Source organism: Mycteria americana, chromosome 1, assembly GCF_035582795.1.
Source record: "Mycteria americana isolate JAX WOST 10 ecotype Jacksonville Zoo and Gardens chromosome 1, USCA_MyAme_1.0, whole genome shotgun sequence".
NCBI lineage: Eukaryota > Metazoa > Chordata > Aves > Ciconiiformes > Ciconiidae > Mycteria > Mycteria americana.
In genome coordinates this window covers 135,472,157-135,493,036 of record NC_134365.1, presented here as the reverse complement: position 1 = coordinate 135,493,036, position 20,880 = coordinate 135,472,157, and the positions used below count along the sequence as shown (strand labels likewise).

The following is a 20,880-nucleotide window of genomic DNA, read 5'->3' as shown; positions in this document are numbered from 1 at the left end:
GGAGTGGGCAGCGCTCGCCCACCGAGCCTGGTGGAAACCTCACCGCTCCCGGGGAGGAAAAACGTTACAAACCGACGAGATAAGCGTTACCAATGGCAGGGTATGAACGTGGGGGAAGCCTGAAGTAAGGCAAGATAGGATCGTCAGGATCCCATGTTATATCGACCACCCTTGCTTCCTTTCCAGAGACTGTCAAGGCTTACAGATTACCCAGTTTACTCGAAAATTAATTTAAAAATGTTTTTAGACAGGCAGGATAAAGCCTTGTGCGGGCACAGGGCTGCACCAATACACACCTTGGATCCAAGGTGTGAATCCCACTTCGGAGATTCACACCTTCGCTGCCAGCTCTCCTTGCCCTTGCGTGCTGTTGTGCTTTGTTCTGCCTGTTACCAAACCTCTTGCAGCTTTTCATGTCCGCTTGCAGCTTCCGTTTGGTACACTTAGCAAGACCTCTGGTTACATTCCTCATACATTCTCTATCGCAATTACTGTAATTCTATGTAGACTATGCAAACTTTCAAAAGTCTCCCATCTTTTCCAGGTTGCAAGGCAAAAAAGAATGACCCTTGTAAGCTTCCAAGTTGTGGGAGCTGCTGAAACGCGCGGGGCATGTTTTTTATGGAGTACTTATGCATATATTCTCATTTTTCAAATGTTTAAAGGTTCATTAATGATCAAATATGCCTCTATTTTCAATGTCCAGAGCAATGCAGGCATTGCAAGTTTATTTAGCAGCCTCCCTTCAAGTGTACTTTACAGGGTATTAAAATACAACATTCTTGCACTTTGGTCTTACTGTGTCATATATTGGGTCTCTAGCATCTACTGAATACAAGTATTTTTCCTTTGGCTTCCTATTTACCTTACTAATACTGATCTGACTAAATACGCTGTAATATAGCAACATTTTAGCTGACAAACACCTGCTTATTAAAAACTCTTTCTGGTTGGAAATGCACAGTTGGTATGCTGCAAATGTAGTTCAGTGTTAGTGATGAACAAACAACAACTTTTATAACTGGGCAGAATAAATGATTAACCAAAAAAGCACTTTAAGATGTTTGAAAGTTTATTCATAGTAGAAATTTCTTTTGAAGACTACAAAACCTGCCATTAGACAGGAGTACAAGCAATGATGTCTTTCCAGAACTGTTCATAGTTACATCTGGAACAGTTCTAATTACACATTAATAGCATGATTGGAACATTTCCTAGATCAGACTCTGAATAAAACAATCATTTAAAGTATTCAGTACAATTTTTTTTTTTTTTACTAGCATTTCAGTTCTATGACAGCAGTGCCGAGCATCTAACAGATGCTATTGTAATGGTCTAGAACAAGGTACAATACCACTGATTTCCTGGAACAGTACCTTAGACTCACTTACATGCCATGCTGAGAAAACTAGTATAAAGTATGATTGTATAGAATTGTAGAAAAATATTTTATCTGTGATTTTGTCATTTTTTAAAAACGTTTTAAGTAGACTCCCTCCCCCCCCCCCCCCCCCCCAACTAGGTTGCAAAATAATTACATCCCTCATAAGTACACCTTCCCTTTGATTAGGTCAAGAGTATCAAGATAAAGCTAATCATTTACATCATTTTCATACGTGAAAATTCATCTATTAACCATTGCTGCTTACAAAGGACCAGCATACTTTGAATCCTTTCCTTCCAATAATAGAAACGCACAGCTTTAGTTGGTACACCACATTTACAAAAGCAAAACACACACAAAAAAATCCCAGACATGTAAATCTATTTTCTTATGCCCTTGTCTCTTTAGAAAAAAGTTTTAAATATTCTCTTGAAAAAACTCCTTATAAGTTTCACTCGATGTTATAGTGATTATGAATAAAGAACTTTGCCCTTACTGGGTATAGATGACATGTAATGAGTATTCAACTACACTCTTCCCTCTGTTCTCTCATGTGCTCAAGCACAGTAAGTGGTAATTTCACACTAAAAAAAAAAAAAAACCCAAAACAAACCAGGGCCTACATATAGAAAATTCACCTGTATCTGCAGTTCTCCTTTTTTATCCTCTATGACTCTGTATCCTATAGTCACTTGCTATGCTTTGCAGGCCAAGAAGCAGTCCAGCAATGAATTTACACAGTGTGTCATATATATTCACATTCTAATAGAAAGGTGCTGGGATTCAAAGAAGCATTATGTGGTTTTCTTTATAGCTTCTAACAACTGCAGCTACAAAAACCATACAAATAAATGTGAAAGTTGTGAACACGGATCCAAAACAGGAGGTAACTACATAAAACCATGTAAGTCTAGCCTGTAAATATACCTCCTGCATAGATGGGCCCTTTATACCCTGGTTTAGAAAGTAACTTAAAAATATAGTGGATTTAGACTTCAACACATTCGAGTTAGCGTGTGCTAAACTGCCCTGTTTTATTAGCATTTTAAATGTTCATCCTATGCCGCTATATACATGACATAGTAGCAACATCTGTAAAGTCTAGAGTAAATTAACAGCTTACTTGAGAATGTAGATACATAAAATGTAGGAGTTAACTTTGCTTACTATTTGGCTAATGACCAGTGAGCTCGAGGGCCACAAAATGTGGCTAAAATAAAATTACTGAAAGTACTTTTACATTATTTTAACATAGATACTGCCAATAGTGAAGCAGCTTAACAGTTCCTCCTTTTGGTCTGTTCTTTGCCAGGTACCTATATATACACACCGAGAACACACGAGAAATTCCTTCCTGAACTGAAATGCTATTATTGACACACTAGCAAGTACTGTCATCCCTGTATTTCAACAGTATCAGTTTTAAATCCTGCTTGTTGACTAGATACGACAATCTTCAGATTAACACATTTAAAAGCCACTCCAGAAGGTATGGTTTCTAGGTTTTGATGAGCCTGACTTGCGATCACTCACAGAGCTGAAAATATATTTTCTGGAAGGTAAGGTTTTACTAACTTCCTCTGGAACTGCAGACACTGTCAAGGAAAAATTAAAATGGCCTTTTCTGCCTCTAGTTAAAGATGTTTCTTGAAGGAAGGGTAGATGCATCTGTACAGCTAAAGGGAACTTCAGTGCTAGAGCACTAAGTAAGGGAAAAATGCGAATTGCTTGGAAGAGCTGTGTGTTCAAATTTCTGAGATCTATGGTAATTTAAGAATCCTCGTTCATAAAACCAATTCCCTAACAATTATATGATGGATTAAATATTTAACAGATTTTTAAGGGCAACAAAAGCGGAATCCTTTGCAAGTCTAACAAAGGAAGCTTCCCCAAAGAACTTGGAAAAACTTGTGGCAGAAGGAACACTCTCACATTCATTTAGAGCAAACCTGTGGTGTCATAAAGATGATTCTCCCTTTCAACAAACCTCTGATGATATCAGGAAAACTAGCAAATTAATCACCATAAAAGAAATTTAATACCACTAAGCCAAGAAAATACCTTCTTAGGCAAAACACGAAATTGCACCTTTTAGTTTTTAAATTGTATTGTTCACATAGAGCTGTTCACCCAGATCCATATTTATTAAAGCTTGAATTCCCAATAGCCATTTTCATATCTAGAATGAGTTGATGTAGCATACCATTTTGGTGGAGTGGGACACTCACTGAATTCAAACACATTCCAGTGCGCCTTCTCATGTGGGCAATTTGATCTTTCAAGACTAGCTATCAAGATGTGCCTTTAATTACTGAAGACACTGAGAGGCCAGGGGTATTAAAGTTTATATTAGTATTTAAAATGAGTCTTTCACCCTCATTACAAACTTGCTTCCAATCTGGGGAAAAGTGAGAACACTCACTCTGAACAGCTTTGCTTTACCTGACTGGGACAGTACTATTTCCATGGTAAATGATAATGACCCTTTTCTAACCCCAGACAGATCTGGATGACTCTCCTTGCATTTTGCTTTGGCTGTCAATTAAAATTATCAGAAAATAACTGACAGAACATTAGCTCCATCAGTTTTGCAACCGCAATGAATGCGGTTTAAACCTACTTTTTGCAGGCTTCTGCTTATTAGCAGACAATATGTTTTGCTTTATCTTCAATGCTGCCTTTCTTCTTATAATGCCAACATTCACTGAACAAATCCTTTGCAGCTTAAACAAAAGTCACAGAATAGAGATAAAATATTAACAATGGATTATAAGAATAAACAATATAGAAATGTTCCTCTATCAGAAAGTATTTAGCAATGATTCCTGAGTCCAGAGATTAGATGGGAGAGAATAAAAGGGAGGGGAGGGGAAATAAAAGACAGAGTGAGATACAGAGCAAGTTATCTTTTCTCTGGGTTATACTACCTATTGTATATATAGTATGGTGAGAGATCCACTGTTTACATTTTGAATACTATAAACAGTATCCTGATTTTCATAACATGACATGCAGCGTCAAAAACATGGAAATGTAGAAAAGACATAGGCAAGGAGAAATACATATTCATAGTATTACATTCAATAGCTGTTTAACAGTCAGGCTTCTTTTAGAGCTGTCCAACAATACTGATTAATCCAGGTGAACTGTTTAATCAGACTTAATTGTCAAAATGATTAATAATATCTAAGTAAAACAAGGCATGTATACATTAAAGAAAACAGCACGGAAATGTACTGCTTGTGAACTGTTTACAAAAACATACAAAATGTTGGATGGCACAAAGTATATAGTGCTAATATAAACAGATTGTTTAAGCTAAGTGCTTAACATAAACTGTCCATCTCTACCTGTAACAAAGAATATCTTAGGGGACAAAAAATATTCCTTATAAAAATAATGCTATGTGGTGCAGAGTGCTTTATTCAGTGTATTTTTGACAGAGGTGGCATTCGTAATTCTTCTGGTTTATTCAATTGTGAACATGATCGTTTTCATTGTGTTTCCACTTGTCACTCCATTTGAAGCTCCAGTAAGATCAGTAACTTGCCATCAACAGTTTAAAGCGAGAATAGATGAAAGCAGTAGCAGCAGCAGGAGCAGCAGCATTATAGGTACCAGCTGGGACAGAGTGTGCTTGCAGGTATCTGTCAGATATGTGCTACCTGTCGCCATGATTTGTGCTATCATCTTATGCCATGGTACCAAATATCTGGTTGAGGTCACTTCACAGGGCTGTTGAGGTAATTTTTTTTATACCTCTCCTCTGAGCAAGAGTAGAACGGCCAACTGGCTCCAAAACTGGTGACTGATTACGATTCAAAGCAGAGTAAGTTGCTGCCATTGCACCCTGTGGGGCAGAGGGGGAAAAAAACCCAAGATTACATTGTGACTGACGCACACACACTAGAGATCACACAGTGCTACGTGCCAGAGGTTCTGAACAAGTGTTGACTTCCAGTCTACTTTCATCTACAAAACAGAAACATACCACTGCATTACTCAAATACCAGCAGTGTTTGGAGTGAGTATTTTTTAGGGTAATAAATAGTTTTCAGATCAATCTAAAGCAATTTTACCTTGCTTAAAAAACTGAACCCAGACCGCTAAATTAAGTTCTCTCTCCATGCTTTGTGAAATAGTTGGGGAATGAAACCCCATCGGTGGGTTGTCTCTGCTTATCACTTATATAACCATTTCAGTTTTCAACAAAATATTTAAAAGTCTCCCACATTACTCAGCAGATGAAGATTTATTTAAAAAAAGATGTGAGAAAGTTGTGAGCCGTGGGATCAGAACTTCCCCCTCTTTCCACTTGTGTTTTTGGATACTAGAAATTTCTAATAGCTGACTCAGAGAGAGTGTTAATTATATTCTTCAGCTCCCTTTTATGTTGCACGACAGAGATTCTTGGATGTAGGATTCAAGGCAGGGTGGAATACAGAGAAATAGAATTTAATTATTTTTGATTTCTCTCTGCTTGTTCAAAGTGAAAAAGTTTATCAGGGTCAAAACCAGATTGTGTTTCAGACAGAATGCAGAACAGTACGATACCATATTAATTACCACTGCCGTTTTGACTTCTTTTTAGCTTATACTGTGATCATGAAGTATACTGTTTTCTTTTAGTCACTGGCAATTAACCTCATCTGAAACTGTAAAATTAGCTAAACTATTTTTCAGCTCCCCTATAGTCACCTGACAACATTTTCACTATCAGAAGAATGTTGTCTTCTATGCTGGTTTCTTATGGAAGTTAAGCCTCCCAGTGTAAGTAAGTCCAATAGATTAAAACCTAAGAAAATGAAAGTCTTTTTCAAATTTATTAGATATATTCTCCATGACTGGCTTCTTATGAAATCCTATTACATATTACAAGTTCACTTTATGGCTTAGTGCAACTCCCAGTTGTAACAACTTTTAAACAGTATTTAGAGGAAACACATGCCACAGTAACTTTTTTTTTTTTAAAAATCCTTTTTAAATCCTACGCTAATTTTGGCTAAACAGCAAGCTTAACAAATACCTACTTACCTTCACTAAATGGGGAGCATCCTGCCTGTTCAGCTGGTATTGAGGCAACTGGTCACAGTGAACTATCCAGGGGTGACTAAGAACTTGGGCTGCAGTCAACCTTTGATGTGGGTCAACATGAAGCATTTTTGAAACAAGGTCCTGTCAATAATATACAAAGAGTCAATGCAAATAACAGTGAAACTTCAGCTTTAAAGCAGATTACAGTTCAAAACTGAAGATTTTAGTGGTATAAAAATATGTTCATGACATCAGTTTGAAACAGCTGAAAAACTGCCCACTGCTAATTGCTAACACTGTATCTTTTAATTACGTGACTTAATGGCTGTTTCGTAACACAACAGGAAAGTATCCAATTAAGGGACGCGAAATACGCAAACATAAAAATATGCACATTGGGCTTGAGTAGAGGCCCCACTATACCAGTATTTTATTTTTAACAACGACAAATAGCAGATATGTAGGAAATGAGTATTGAAAAAGGAACAATGGAGAAAATAGAGATGATCCTTCCCTTTGCATGTTTCCCCAGTGTCTAACAATCTTTCAACAATTGTGCAAGTTGAAGGTTGAATTTTAATACTCCTGCTGGCCATAAACGTACCCTTAGTGATTTTTACCTCATCCCCTCCCAACTAATTTTGCTGCTTATACTTCTGTTTTTCCCCCCCTTCCCAAACACCTTTCACAGTTGTTTCACAATTAAGTTATGAACCACATGAACAGATATTTAATTTTGATTGGTTTTTAAATTCTGCAGAATATATTAGTTGAATGATTCCTGATCTCCCTAATAAAAATCATCATATGAGAAAAAAAGAATTAGTCTTTCCTTCTTTGTATCATCAGTGAAATGATCTCTTTTGTCTGTCATATCAGTCAACTCTGCTGAGATGAAACACTGTATTCTATTTATTCTCTTTACATGGAAGTGGGTCTGGACATCGGATCAGATTTTCACTTTTATTTTGGTACATCCTTTTATACCACCTTCTCAACTTCTATTTTATCTTTTTCAAATTATGGTAGTGAGAATTGCATACAACACTCAAGAAGTTGAAAACAAATTTATACAGCAGCATAATATTTTATAGATGACTTGAGATGTCAGTCAGTAAGGGTAACGCATAAATAAAATTTCTACATTAAGCAATTACCTGTGGAGAAACACATTTAGTTGACTACAAGTGGATTTAAGATAATTTAAGATACATTAGCAATACTGGACGTTTTCATATAAAGCATTCTTTGTTTTGTAATTCAAATTAAGAAATTGAACATAAAGGTATTATTAAAATGGAATCTAAGATTTTTTTCATAGCTGATAGGTTTTTGGTTCATTCTAGACTCCCAAGTACAACTGAACAGAATGGGACTGAAGGAAGGAAAAGCTGATGTTACCAGATTTTTGTAAACATGTTATTCTAACAAGCTGATTTGTCAATCGAATGACATGATTTGTGGGAAAATGGTTGAGTTATGAGAACAGTATATTAGAAAGCACATCACAAATGTATTAGCAAAAAAGAGCACAACATGTAAACGATTTTTTGGGAAAACTTTAGCACTTTACCGTAGCTACACAGAAGGGGCATAAAGGACATTGCACGCTTAAGTTTAGAGTCTATTTGCTCTAAAAAATTTACTTCTAAAAAAAATTAAGTTGTCTAAAATTTTTAGTTTGTACAAACACAGTAAAAATAGTGTAATACTTCAGTGGTTTTTGTGTTGTTTTTCAAGTAGATATGACATCCTTAAGGACCAAAAGTTCTTAAAGTACTTAAAAGAATAAACTGCTCAAACCCTAATGAAAGAGCATGAGCTAAGCTGTCTTGGGTAACTGTGAAGAACTGACCCAAACAGGAAAATGTGAAAAACTATTTATTTTTCTAGCCTGAATCAGTGGAGCATATGGTAATTATTGTAATATTTTCATTATCCTGATTTAGACTACCTGTATGATTTTTGAATGTCATGCTTCCACATGAAGTTTTATTAGAGCATTTCTCATCATGGATCATTTATCAGTATTCACACACATGCACAAATACACTATATTTCTAAGGACACTTGTTAATGACTATAGTATAAGGGACACCTGTTTTTCTTCCTACATGCAAGTGACTGTTGAAACATGAAAGGATCATAAATAGGAAACAAACTTCTAGGCACATAAAAGATCAGATCAGTATTTTAAAACAACAATAATAACGAGTGGAACTTACCCAGTCATATATGATATAATATATACATTATAAGCAACATGTTACATTGCAATCCATTTCTCATCCCCCAAAGGGCAAAGCAAATATACTTGCCTTAGCTGTATCTGAAACAGTATTCCAATAACCACCGCTGAGAGAGAACTTTCCACTACCTATTCGGGCCAAAATCTCCTCTGGGGTGTCATCAGGACCATTTGCAAAAGGAGTGTAGCTATTTAACCAAACAATTTCAATGTTAATAACTTTCATAACCTGGACCTCAATAGCTATTATAAATTTGATGATAATATTCAGCGAGTTCAACATAATTATAGGCAACAGATAGTCAAATAGCTGTAAAAAGAAATTATTCTTAACACATTAAAATGCAGAGCACTGACTACAGATCTGTTCTTACTCTATGTATTCCCTCTATATTGGGTCTGAAAACCAGACTTTTCCTATAGCAGTCTAAGTACTGGTGGTTCCTGAATTACAGAAAGTATTCCTTAAGCTTTCATATCTTAGTGAAGTAATAAACCAAGCTGTTATAAATTAAATGTGAAGACTTTATGATGAGTCTGAAAAAGAATAAATGCTGTTCTGATACTAGAGGAAGGAAGGTACAGCAATTTTCTTTGCTTCACTATAATCATTCTTGCTGCTACCAGAATATCCACAACCAGAGGAGATATATTTAAAACCAAATGTTTGTCACTTATTTATTTTAAAATGCCAAAATGTCTCTGATGATGTTAACTCTTAACCAAAGTGGCAATCGGAATAATCCAGTGTAAAAATATAATCTATTTGGCAGGTGCAATAGCAACTATCTTTTGAACTTGTGGAACTATAGTTGAATTTATTATCCATCATCTTTTATACAATTTGTTTCTGTTGCATACATAAATGCATTTCTATTGCATTTATTATATCCTAACTACATCACTTCAAACTATCCAGTGGTTGAATTTGGCACACAATCATGCTTCAATGCATTGCAATTATATTTGCAACATATATTTCCTTCAACATATATGCTGCTTAATCAGCTAATTTTTACATGAAACAATAAATTCTTACTCCTAAATCACCATAAAGCAGAAATTGAACACCTAAAATAGATGAGGCATGAGAAACCAAGAATTTTTCACATCAGTCCCTGCAAACTTGGATTCTACTAAATGGCAAAGCATATTCTACCCCCACTGAAGCCAAAGTTGAGATTAATCAGTGCCTTGATAGAAACATGTTCAACAGTGGGACCACATTTATTATTCTTTTTGTTTATATTGGTTTGCCACTCTACAGCAAAGCAAACTAAAACTACCCTTACCCAGTAAGCATGGTATAAAGTAGAACACCAAGGCTCCATATGTCACATGCAGCATCATAACCTTGCCTCTTTAAAACCTGAGGGAGACAAAACACATTTTTTTCCTGAAAAAAATGCTTAGAAGTGCTTTGATTATGCCATAAAAATAGTGAAATTTCAAATTTTTAGTGTTTACAAAGTGATTTAACTTGTTACACAAGAATGGAACAAGTATCTAACTAACAAAAAAATCCCATAAAAATAAATCGAGGCATATAAGCTATCCTGGTATTTACCTCTGGTGCAACAAAATTTGCTGTGTAACATGGAGTCATCAGAAGACCATTTTCTGCTCGTAGTTGTTTTGCAAAGCCAAAATCACAAATTCGAATCGATTCTGGATTACCAGATTCATCAACATAAAGAATATTGCTAGGCTTCAGGTCTCTATGAACAACCTAAAAAAATAAAACAAACCACTAAATACAAAAAGCTAAACATAGGAAAGGCTTTATATTATAATTATCAATTCTGCTACTTAATTTCAAATCTCCCATCAGCAATCCATTTCCAGATTTCCAGCTTCTCACATCAGCTGCAGTATTCTGATGCTCAGTGGTGTCTAGAGTACTACAATTCTAACTTGGAAACTCTAACTATAAAGCCTCCCCCAGACATCCCATTCCCCCCAAATTTATTTGTACAGACAGTTCCAGATATCTTGTTCTAATGGGTGAATGTGTGTATTTTCTATTTTAACATGCATACCTACAAGGCTCTTTAAATCAGAACCTTTGGCTAGTAATATCTTTTGGAGTCACGGATGTCTGTAGCTGCTGATGCGCCACTGTGCCACGTAACCACACACCAGTTGCTGTTGGAGTAACCCTCTATATTCCATTCTCTTCATTCAGATAATCTGAATTAATCTCAAACATTTAAGGCCTGATTAAGGAAGAATTTTAATACAGTTCTGCCAAAAAATAACAAAATATCAAAGAGGTATTCTCCTAATGGACTGGCATGTCAAAAAAAGCCTGTACTGATTCCCAAGTGGCTGTTTTGTAGGGGCCCGAGATGTAAAATGCTTGACAAAAACTGTAGAAGCTGCAAAAGTTGTGGCAGAATGAATCTGATCTTATTTGAAGCTATGTTATAACAAGCCTTAATAAAACCTGGAATGCGCAAGGATGGTCTTTGAAATCAGATGACCCGTTATATTTTCTTCAGAAGACAAATTAGCCTAAAGTCTCTAGAAGCTTTGCTCTCTGTAAAGAAAAGGGTATATACTGCTGTAAGACAGTCCAGTAGATCTAAATGTCTTCTTTTAAATATTTAAATAGATCTGCTATGAAGGCCTGTATCTTCCTGGTTGTCCTATGATTTGATTAATATTAAATACAGCTTTTCATGGTTAAATTTGAACGGAAGACTCATTTCCTCTTGAAAAAGATCGTGGTGCAACATTTCAAGAAGGTAATCACATTAGAATGAGAAGATACCCCAGAACTCCTGCAAGTAAGTGATGTGCAGAATCAGAAGCTCTATGCTTCTTCCAGAAAGCTAGCAGTGTTCAGGAAAGTAAGTAACAGAAGACCGAGAAGTAAGAGACTGCAGAATGTAAAGCCATTTAACACAGTAAGTCTATTTAGTAGAGGCTTTTTCAGCGTGCAAATACTTTGCAATTCTCAGGTTTAACAAAACAAATACTTAAAATTATGGAAATAAGCACCTTGTAAGCTGAAATATACAAAATGATATTAAAGAATTTGAGTTGGCACAGTAGATGTTATGGGGAACATCCTGGCTTGAGATGTCAGTGTATGAGAGAACCGGCTCCTGATAGCCCTCATTTTTTGGTGTTTAAATAGATTAGAAACCTTTCTCTCTAAGTAATAAATGAAACATCCTTTACTGCTCCAAAAGGCGGAATAAAAAACCCCACAGTTTTATTCCAGTTGGTGGTGTTTGGTTTTTTTGAAATAGATCCTAAAAGGGGTAGAAAGGAAGAGGTGGGCAACGGAAGCAGCACAGAGCTGTGGATTTGGCAGACTGTTTCTAGAACCAGTCTGCTTGAGTTGTACTTTTTTTCGAAGGGGAAGCAATTCTCAAGTGGGAGGAAGAGTAAATGCAACAATCTAGTTCAAATCCAAACTCTAATTCCTAAGCAATCAAAATGTTTATGTCAAAGAATAAATAAAATTCTTTCCTGTGTTAAGCTGTTTTCCCAAAGGTGAATTTTAAAAAGATGTCAAATTGTTTAGATTATATTGATATTTTGCACAGAAATAACATTTTATTTTAGAGCAACAGAAGAGAGCAAAACAATATGCAGAATGTTTCAGCTCTTTATTTCTTAGCATCATGTTTTTGATTAGCATTCTCGATCATCTACCAGCATGCAGAAGCATGTCATCCAAGATGACACGATACTTCTTGTTTATCCTTTTTATAAAGTCTATTGTGCCAACCCTTAATTGTTGTATGCTGTCCCTAACACTTTTAGAATAGTTTGGCTGAGAGTTGGAAGTATTGCTTACCCTGAAGATGAGGATTTCATTCCTTGCTTAGCTAATTTTTCAGTTCCGAAGTATTCTATGAATGTCCATGGGAAAACTCCTTATGGGAAGGGTTGTGGAGACTGCATACAGATTCAGAATCTGTCAAACCAGATATTACCTAATACCATATTCAAATGAGCTCCTCTGATGTCCAAAGGAGCTACAAAAGGAAAATCCACTGAAGACAGGGAGGACTCTTCCAGACAAAAATTAGACTACTGAAGTACTCATTATTTACATACATGGCCACTTTTCACGTGGAAGTGTACATAATATAAGACAACCTGAAAATTTCCAAAAGTAAAAGTTCCAAAGAGCATGTGACCTAATGCAAGTTAAAATGCCAATATTTACAAAGATCTACAGTAAAGAGACAAACAAAAGCCCCTAAAATCCCTTACTTGATGCAAGGACACTGGGCCTTTTTTGGCCACCTGTGGTAAGAAGGAACCAAGTTATGATTTGTGTTATTCATTATTTATATTTCCATACAGAAGGTATTGAGGTTTATTCATAATTCCCATGGATGCTGCTGGCCAAAGATTCTAGTCCTGTGCACACAGGCTCAAATAAAAACCCACACACGAGCAAGTGATTGAAGAAAGCCTTGAATCATGGAATAAGATACACCAGATAATTTTGATCATAAGTTTTCTGAAATAATAGTTTCCAGAAATGAAAGTGCGCGCTGAATTGTTATTTGTTTCTTAAAATAATTTGAGTACTAGCCATTCCGAAGCATCTTTTCTTGGATAACAACATTGGGTTTTAGCATCTTGTCTTTTTCCTTGCACCCTTACTTTCTGCTTTTTCTCCCTTTTGTTGTTTACTTAAAAATGCAACATGACTTGTCATTCTTGCCATGCAATTGTCACACTTGCCTTCTCTACCTTTGAACTACTTCCTCTGTCTCCAAATTAATTTCCTGAAGCATTAATTTTCCTTCTTGTAACAGTCCACTACAACTTCCTGACCCTATGGTGCAGGAGTTATAAGTCATAAACCATGTTCTTCAGAACCAAGAAGTGGAAGAAATTACAAGAGTGATAGGTGGAGAATACTCATTTTTCAGGGTCTATCACAGGAAGGGGTTGAAATTACATTAGGTCCCATAGCTAAGCAACAGCACTGGTCCTAGCACTTCTTCGTGGCTTACTTCCTCTCATATCCTTTCTGTTAGTCATTATCTGCATATTCCACAGAACTGGTGACAGACTGCATGAAGGACAACAGAAACAGTTGCATCATCTCTGTTATCTGGATATCTACACAGCTGATGTGGAATGTTTTGATTTCAACACAAATTCTTGCTGCAATGTAATTATTTACCAGAAATTACTTAATTACCGCACAGAAGAACATATAAATACATGGATTTATACTTCTGAAAGAGAAGAACATTAGCATCTATAAGCATTTTGTCTGAGATGAAAACTTACCCCTTGCGCATGTAGATATTCAACAGTTTTTGTTATTGTGAACAGAACAGCACTAGCTTCTCGTTCTGAGAAAAATTTTTGCCTAAGAATTTTATCCAGCAGTTCTCCTCCTTTCATAAGTTCTGTTACTACATATACATATTTTCCATCATCATACACCTGCAAAAAGTACATAATGATGTAAACTTCAAAATATTTATTCTCTGCTATCTTCCTGTGAAATGCACAGAGATAGTGCAGGCATGTCCACAAGCTGTTTTCTTCAATTATTTTTCCCATATTTCTCACCCCACACACTGTCCAAACATTGTTCATCTTCAGAAATGAACACAAAGCCTACCACAAAAAGGTAGTACAGTAATGAAATAACACAAAAATACTGGCATGTAAATGTTTAAGACAAAAAAAAAAAAAAGGATGAATAACGTGTAGTTTTCCCCATATAGTTTTACTGAAACAAATTAAACTAGACATGGGAGAAATTTAGTAGTAGTAAATGGAAACTAGTCTAAGGCAAAACCAGGGCAAATTCTAGAAGCAATCCTTGCACCGAATTGCAAATATAAACAGAGATCATTACAACTGAACAGTCAGACAAAAAGTAAAAAATAAACCTAAGTTCACCTTCTCTCTGTGAACAACGAAGTTAATGCATATGGAGCTGCTATGATAAAAGCCTACAACTTATATATTACTATGCACATAAAGCCTATACCAAAGTCTAAAATTAATAAAACATGTATATTTTTAGCCCTTCTAGTTATGGAAAACAGCTTAATTTTTGTATGGCTTTTATCTTCTAGGGAAACAATAGCTGAGAATTATTTATATTATCACCAGGGGGCACTACAGACTGAACTATACCAAAACACTTTTTAAGCTATACTTAAGCATTTCATTTCAGTTGCACTTTCTTGGGGTTTTAACTCAGAAATTGGTTTCTGCTTTAGCTAAATCTTTTACAGTCTCTGTTCCCTATTTTTATTTCAACCTATTTTTACAGTGATGTTGGAATCGTTCTCTTCCATAGTATGTGTGAAATAAAAACTATTTTGTGTTTAACTAGAAACAACTATCTGAGTTGTAGTAAAATCAATTTAGGAATAGATATCAGCTAAATTAAAAAAAAGAGTTTTCATCCCAATTTCCTTGTCTTAAGCTACCTGGGAAATAGAGGCTACTAAATTTCTAAGCTTAGAAATTTTTGTGCTCTTAACTATACTAAAAGGATTATTTTCTCACCAAATAAAAAAAAGGAAGAGTGTTAAATAAATAATTCCCCAGGCTTTACAAGCTTATGATCTTAAGGAGAGGAAGACATGATGGGTTTCTATGTTCTCATTTAACAGTAGTTTTTCACCCATGAAATAAAAATGACTGATCATCTGAACATGTTTGCATTAAGACTTTAACTATTACACAGTATTAAATAGTAGAATTATATAATTCTAGATACTGAACTGGCATTTTAGATTTTTAATATTTTTTTATTAGGCATGCCCCCTCTAATCCTGGTATAACATGAGGAAATAAGCTTATTTCATTTGACACTAAGAAGCACACACATCTCAGTACTGCAGGGGGCATTCAAACAAAATTTGCATTTGGTTACTATTTTATCTGCTACCCCTTGCTGGCCCTGTCTGGCTGCAAAAATAAATAAAAAAACCCCACCAAACAAAAAAGACCACCTCAAACAAACCATTCCCCTTAGCCTGATTTCACTAATGTTATTATCAATTTAGCTGTCTTATTCCAGGAAGCTGTTTGCGCTGAATAAATACTTTTGAAGTTTTCTTCACAGTTAGGTGCACAGTATTATGCAGAGATCATAAATGTGATGCTAAGTTTTAAAATGAACTCCTGGCACACGCCAAAGATCAGTCAGTATGTCTTCTCTACCAGGCAAACTGGAAGAAACTATAGTGAGAAACAGATGTAGGCACATGAACAAAATAAAATGTAATGGAGATAGAGAACAGGGTTTTTGCAAAGTGAAATAAGATTTCACATACATATTAGGAGTTTTTTTGAACTCATAAATAAGCACTTGGACAGGGAGACTGAATATACTGTATTCAGGTTTCTAAAAAGCTTCTGAAAAGATTCTTCAGCCAATGCTTTAAATAACTCAACAAAACAAAAGTTCTGTTACAGAACAGTAACTAATAGGTAAAAAAGGGTAAAATACATATAATGGTCTGGCACAGGAAGTTTCTAGGTAATGGTTTGTTGGAAGCTGTGTGCTTCCTCCGTTCTTACACTGTTTCCTAGGCATCCAGTAATGGCCACTGTCTGAGGCAGGATATTGGATAAGAAGGACATCTGATTTAGCACAATATAGCTCCTTCTTTTGTTTATATACTGTGGAACTGAAAAAGACCACTGATAACAATCAGAAGGAAAAACCCCAGAGGACTGTACATTGCAGAAATAATTTGGTGTTCTGAATATCCATTGTTTCAATCCAAACACCTTCAGAATTAAACTACATAAAAAAATGAAAATTTCCATCCTAAGTTAAATTCAAATATTACTGCATTTATTCTTGAAATACAAGAAAAGAAAGAAATAATTTCTTGCAGAATAATAATTTCCAAAGACATGCACTTAAATGCTGAAACATTTTATTTTGGCATTTCAAAATAGAAACATTTAAATTTTGGTGTGGAACTGAATGAAAAATTGAGTGAAATCAACATTGAGTTTTATTTGTATTCATGGTGCTCTTGATGAGTTTGAGGCCTGGAGGCCAAATACTCCTTATTCTTTCCTCTGAAAGGTGTAGTAGCACACCATTATATTGGGGGATATGCAAGCAATCCGCCCCATGCATCTATAGTAGGACAATGAAAACTTAAAACAATGTTAAATTCTTACAGTAGTGGATATTATACAAGTTTCTATTACATATGAATCCTATACCTCTTTCCTTACACTGGACATACTTCCATAAACTCTGCTTGAGGAACGGATCTGAGTAGAAATAAGTGAGAATTACAGCCTCCTGTCTTTCTTCCTCTGTGACTTAAGGCTTTTTTTTTTTTTTTTGGTAGTCTCCTTTTGCTATTTGTGTATTACTGCTGGTGTGAATGAAACATGGCTCCTGCTGGAAGATGACTGATGATAATGAAGAATTAATTACAAAGTAAAATGATTCAGCATACGTGGCAACTTTTCAAGGCTGCCTGGGTTTCTCTGCTCTCAGTGTAAAATATTCATAATTCTAAAGTTCAGGTAAGTACTCACATTCCTTATGCTTGTCTTCCTGCTTAAATAACACAACCTCTATTATGAATTCAAGTAACACATAAACCTAGCATGCAGCACTAAAAGCAATGTGAATGCTGATGCAGGTTCCATGTTAGCACAGTTGCTTTCAGGTAGCTTTATTGTCCAACCTTGTGAAGCAGAACAAACAGAAAATGGGATTGTAATTATGATACCTAGCTTGCAATAAAGTAAGCTCCATGGTGGGCTCCCTTGTATATCTGACTTATTTTGTTCTCCCAAGAAAGGCCCAAACTACATGATACTGATAAAGTGAAGACAGATTATAGTAGGGGAAGAACTTTAGGCATAGTTCTCTAGTACTCATCTCCACAGTATTTACGAGCTACTGTTTTAATGCTTTCAAAATGTCTGAGAATCTCCCTTCAGCTGGGCTCAGCTTCCTGGAAATGGTTAGCTGTTTTGCTTGAGGTTTGGTTTTGGGGACCAGAATACTTTCTTGCAGACTAAGAAAGTCATTAAGCATACGCCTTTTTAATTTTTAATCTTCTTTGATGCATAATCAAGGAGAGAAAGACAATTTTTTTTCTGTTAGATCATCATAATCTGCTGTTCACTATGAAAAATCTCTACCTCCCAACTTATGTTGTTCTTTGCTCTTTATGGTCAAAGTGTTTCCATGGTCAGAGCAAATAATACAAGAAAAAAATAGCTAGATAATCTTCCATACAAAGACCAGATAAAGATACTAGGTAAAGAAAAATGATGACCATGGATATGAAAAGATTTTGTCCACTACTGAGTAATACTCATTACTGTCTGTGAAAATTACTTTGGGTATTGTGCTAACAGTGAGTCTCAGTTATGAACTTTAAAATTCCTTTTGACTATCGTAAACAAAAGTAGATTCAAAGTTAACTAAGCAATCAAAAAACTTGCTTGTTCCTTTAAAAATACAGCCAACATTAAATGAATTATTCCTGTGCTAGGATTTATGAAGGATGAATTATTTGACTGCTTAGGATTACGTAGTACCAAAATATGAACATCTTTAAAAGATGACAACGAAACATCTCATTAAAAAATTGGATATTGTTGAATAAATTGCATTAGGACATTGTTTTATTTTTAAATACTGAAAAACATGAACATAAGTCTAAAACATGTAGTTTGTCATCTCTCAGATTAGAAAGTGATATGCAATTAAAATACACTAAAGGATGTCTTTAACACACTACTTACATCTTTTAGGGTAATAATATTTGGATGCTGTCCATAGCGCAGTAGGATTTCAATCTCCTCTGTTGGATCTCTTTTACTCTTGTCAATGATCTATAAGAGCAAATAGATACACAGGCATAATTCTTTTTGTGAATATTATATAGAGTAACACTTTGGTGTGCTTACTAGCATAAACAGATAAGCAATACTTATTGTTATTGGTAAAGGGCATGAATTATAACCAAAACAAAGGTTGTTAAATCGGAACAGCAAGGCAAAGCAAAAACGTTGGAAAAACATGGAAAAATCTCTCTGTTGAAAACAATTTTGGAGGGTAAGTGATCTGATCCCTCAGGCTGTGACAAATAATGCAAGGCTGTTTAGTAGATAAGACTTCAGTACCCACCATCTAATAAAATAGGAAGTTCCTAATTTGACATGAGATACTGGTTTGATGATGCTAATGAACTGATTTTCATAAAGCTAATCTCAAACAAATATTTAGTGCAGCAAAAGACAAAGCAGGAGAGTAAGGGAATAAAAAATAAGAAAAAGAAAAAATTTCTCTGAGTTAATTCAGACAAGCATTCCATTATGAAAGTTCCTTTGAATCTCTGGAGGCTTGCTATCAGGCTCTGAAGCTCTCCCTGTGCAAACAAGCAAAACATTATTTTGCCCTACTTAAAACATATTCTATTTCTTCTTTTTTTCCCCCTCTGCTTCTGACCTGTAGAATTGCCTCTAATGTCTTCTCCATCTCTGTCTTACCCTTTCTTGCTCTTGACATCCTAAAGCCCTTACTGCTACCAGCACCATCCTAACACATTGGACACTGATCACCTTATTCTTTTTTCATGATTCCTTGAGGGGAAAAAAAGTCACAATAGAGGCAGCAGAAAAGCAAGGCAATCCTCACAATAAATGTTACGGCTTAGAGAATTAACAGCTATGCCAGTACTTTCTTCTACTTTCAAGAAATTACTTCAAATTGCAAGCACAGAAGTCAAATCTGTTCCTGGCCAGAACCAGAATAATGACAAGTATGTAACTACAAAATTGAAGTTGGAGGGTTTCCAGTAGACAATCTGTGTACAAAGACACAGCAAAACATACTTAATTTATCTTCGCATTTTACATATATGAGTAGTAAACTGCTCAACAATTTGAAAAGAGAAGAGGATTTAATTTTTTTTTTTCTTTTAAAGTCTGCTTAATCTATACTCCTGCTTTCATAGTAACCATTCAGCTCCACAGTGTTATACAGAAAGACAAAAAACCTCTTATCATTCCACTTCTGGGAATTCTACTGATTTCAACTAAGAATTTAATGCCTTCAAAGAAGTGCTAGAAAGCCCCATGGAATAACATAAAAACAACATTAGAAACGTTGTTAAAAATTAGCAAGCAAAGAGAGTTGAAGTTTAGTCTGGAAGGTATACCAGACTTAAGCACTGTTATGAATTCCTAGCTATCTGACAATTTATGAATCTACTTTGGAAGCAAAAAGCCCATATATAACTATGTTTAAATAAAAGTAATCAAATCACATTTTTAAAAAAATGATGGAAAGTTATGTAAGCTTTTCATAGTACATTTCCTTCTAGAAGCAGTCATGTAACTCCCATCAGTTTTACTGTAATTACACAGGCGTTTCAAAGACTGAAGATTGCTTTTCACCACCCAAACCAGCATACAGATAACAAAACCCATACAAATTCTATATAAATAGCTGCCAGTAAATATTCTATTTGGTTGATTAGTGTAATTCACATTTGCATCTAAAAATTTTCTTAATAGAAAAAGATTCTCTTAATTTGCTGTGTTCTTTATGGCAAATCAATTAATGATGCCCAATGCCTATGTGCTAAAACCTGTAAACAGTTGGTGTGTTTTATAACAAAGTAATTACCTTTACAGCATATTCCATGTTTGAAGCTTTATGAATACATCTCTTGCAGATAGAGTAAGACCCAACTCCAATATCTTCCTTTACTTCGTATCCATCAGTAAACTGAATGCTGTTCCTGTGCAACTGCTACCAAAATAACATTATCAATTAATGAATATTCTAAGTATATAACTGACCTTTATAGTAAGAATAAGTTTTTGAATTCCTACTGATTTGCTTTTAATTTTAAACTGATGGCTGTACTAGGTCAAACTGGTCTAAAGAGCCACTACCTTCCGTTTGATATTAGTATGAGATTAATTATATATTAGAGACATTGTAAATAATGCACACTGTATTTTAGAAACTGACATGACAACGTTTCTGGTTACTGATTTATTAATTTAAAGATAGAATCTCCAAAACAAAGATGATCAGAAGACTACATGATAAAATAATGATAAAATAATGGTTAAAAAAGCATCACTGTTTCTGTTATCTGAATAGATGAATGCCAGCTGGAAAATTCAGACATACTGAATAGAATCAGATTAACTGGAAATTGCATGGTATGGCAGTCAAAAATCCTTTCACAGAAATAAA

General features: G+C 35.1%; 1 protein-coding gene across 3 annotated transcripts in view; it reads right to left on the bottom strand.

The window, feature by feature from the left end:
• Positions 1–1,051: 1,051 nt before the first annotated feature.
• Positions 1,052–20,880, bottom strand: part of RPS6KA3 (ribosomal protein S6 kinase A3) — an 81,135-nt gene continuing 61,306 nt past the window's right edge. For 2 of the 3 annotated variants that reach the window (XM_075521390.1, XM_075521382.1), the window contains exons 15-22: positions 20,299–20,424; positions 18,411–18,500; positions 13,938–14,096; positions 10,234–10,395; positions 9,959–10,035; positions 8,737–8,854; positions 6,419–6,559; positions 1,052–5,234 (exon numbers count right to left, since the gene is read on the bottom strand). In XM_075521390.1, the coding sequence (XP_075377505.1) occupies positions 5,112–5,234; positions 6,419–6,559; positions 8,737–8,854; positions 9,959–10,035; positions 10,234–10,395; positions 13,938–14,096; positions 18,411–18,500; positions 20,299–20,424 (996 nt within the window). In that variant the 3' untranslated portion in view covers positions 1,052–5,111. The remainder of the gene's footprint in view (positions 5,235–6,418; positions 6,560–8,736; positions 8,855–9,958; positions 10,036–10,233; positions 10,396–13,937; positions 14,097–18,410; positions 18,501–20,298; positions 20,425–20,880) is intronic. The other variant, XM_075521401.1, reaches the window with a different exon arrangement.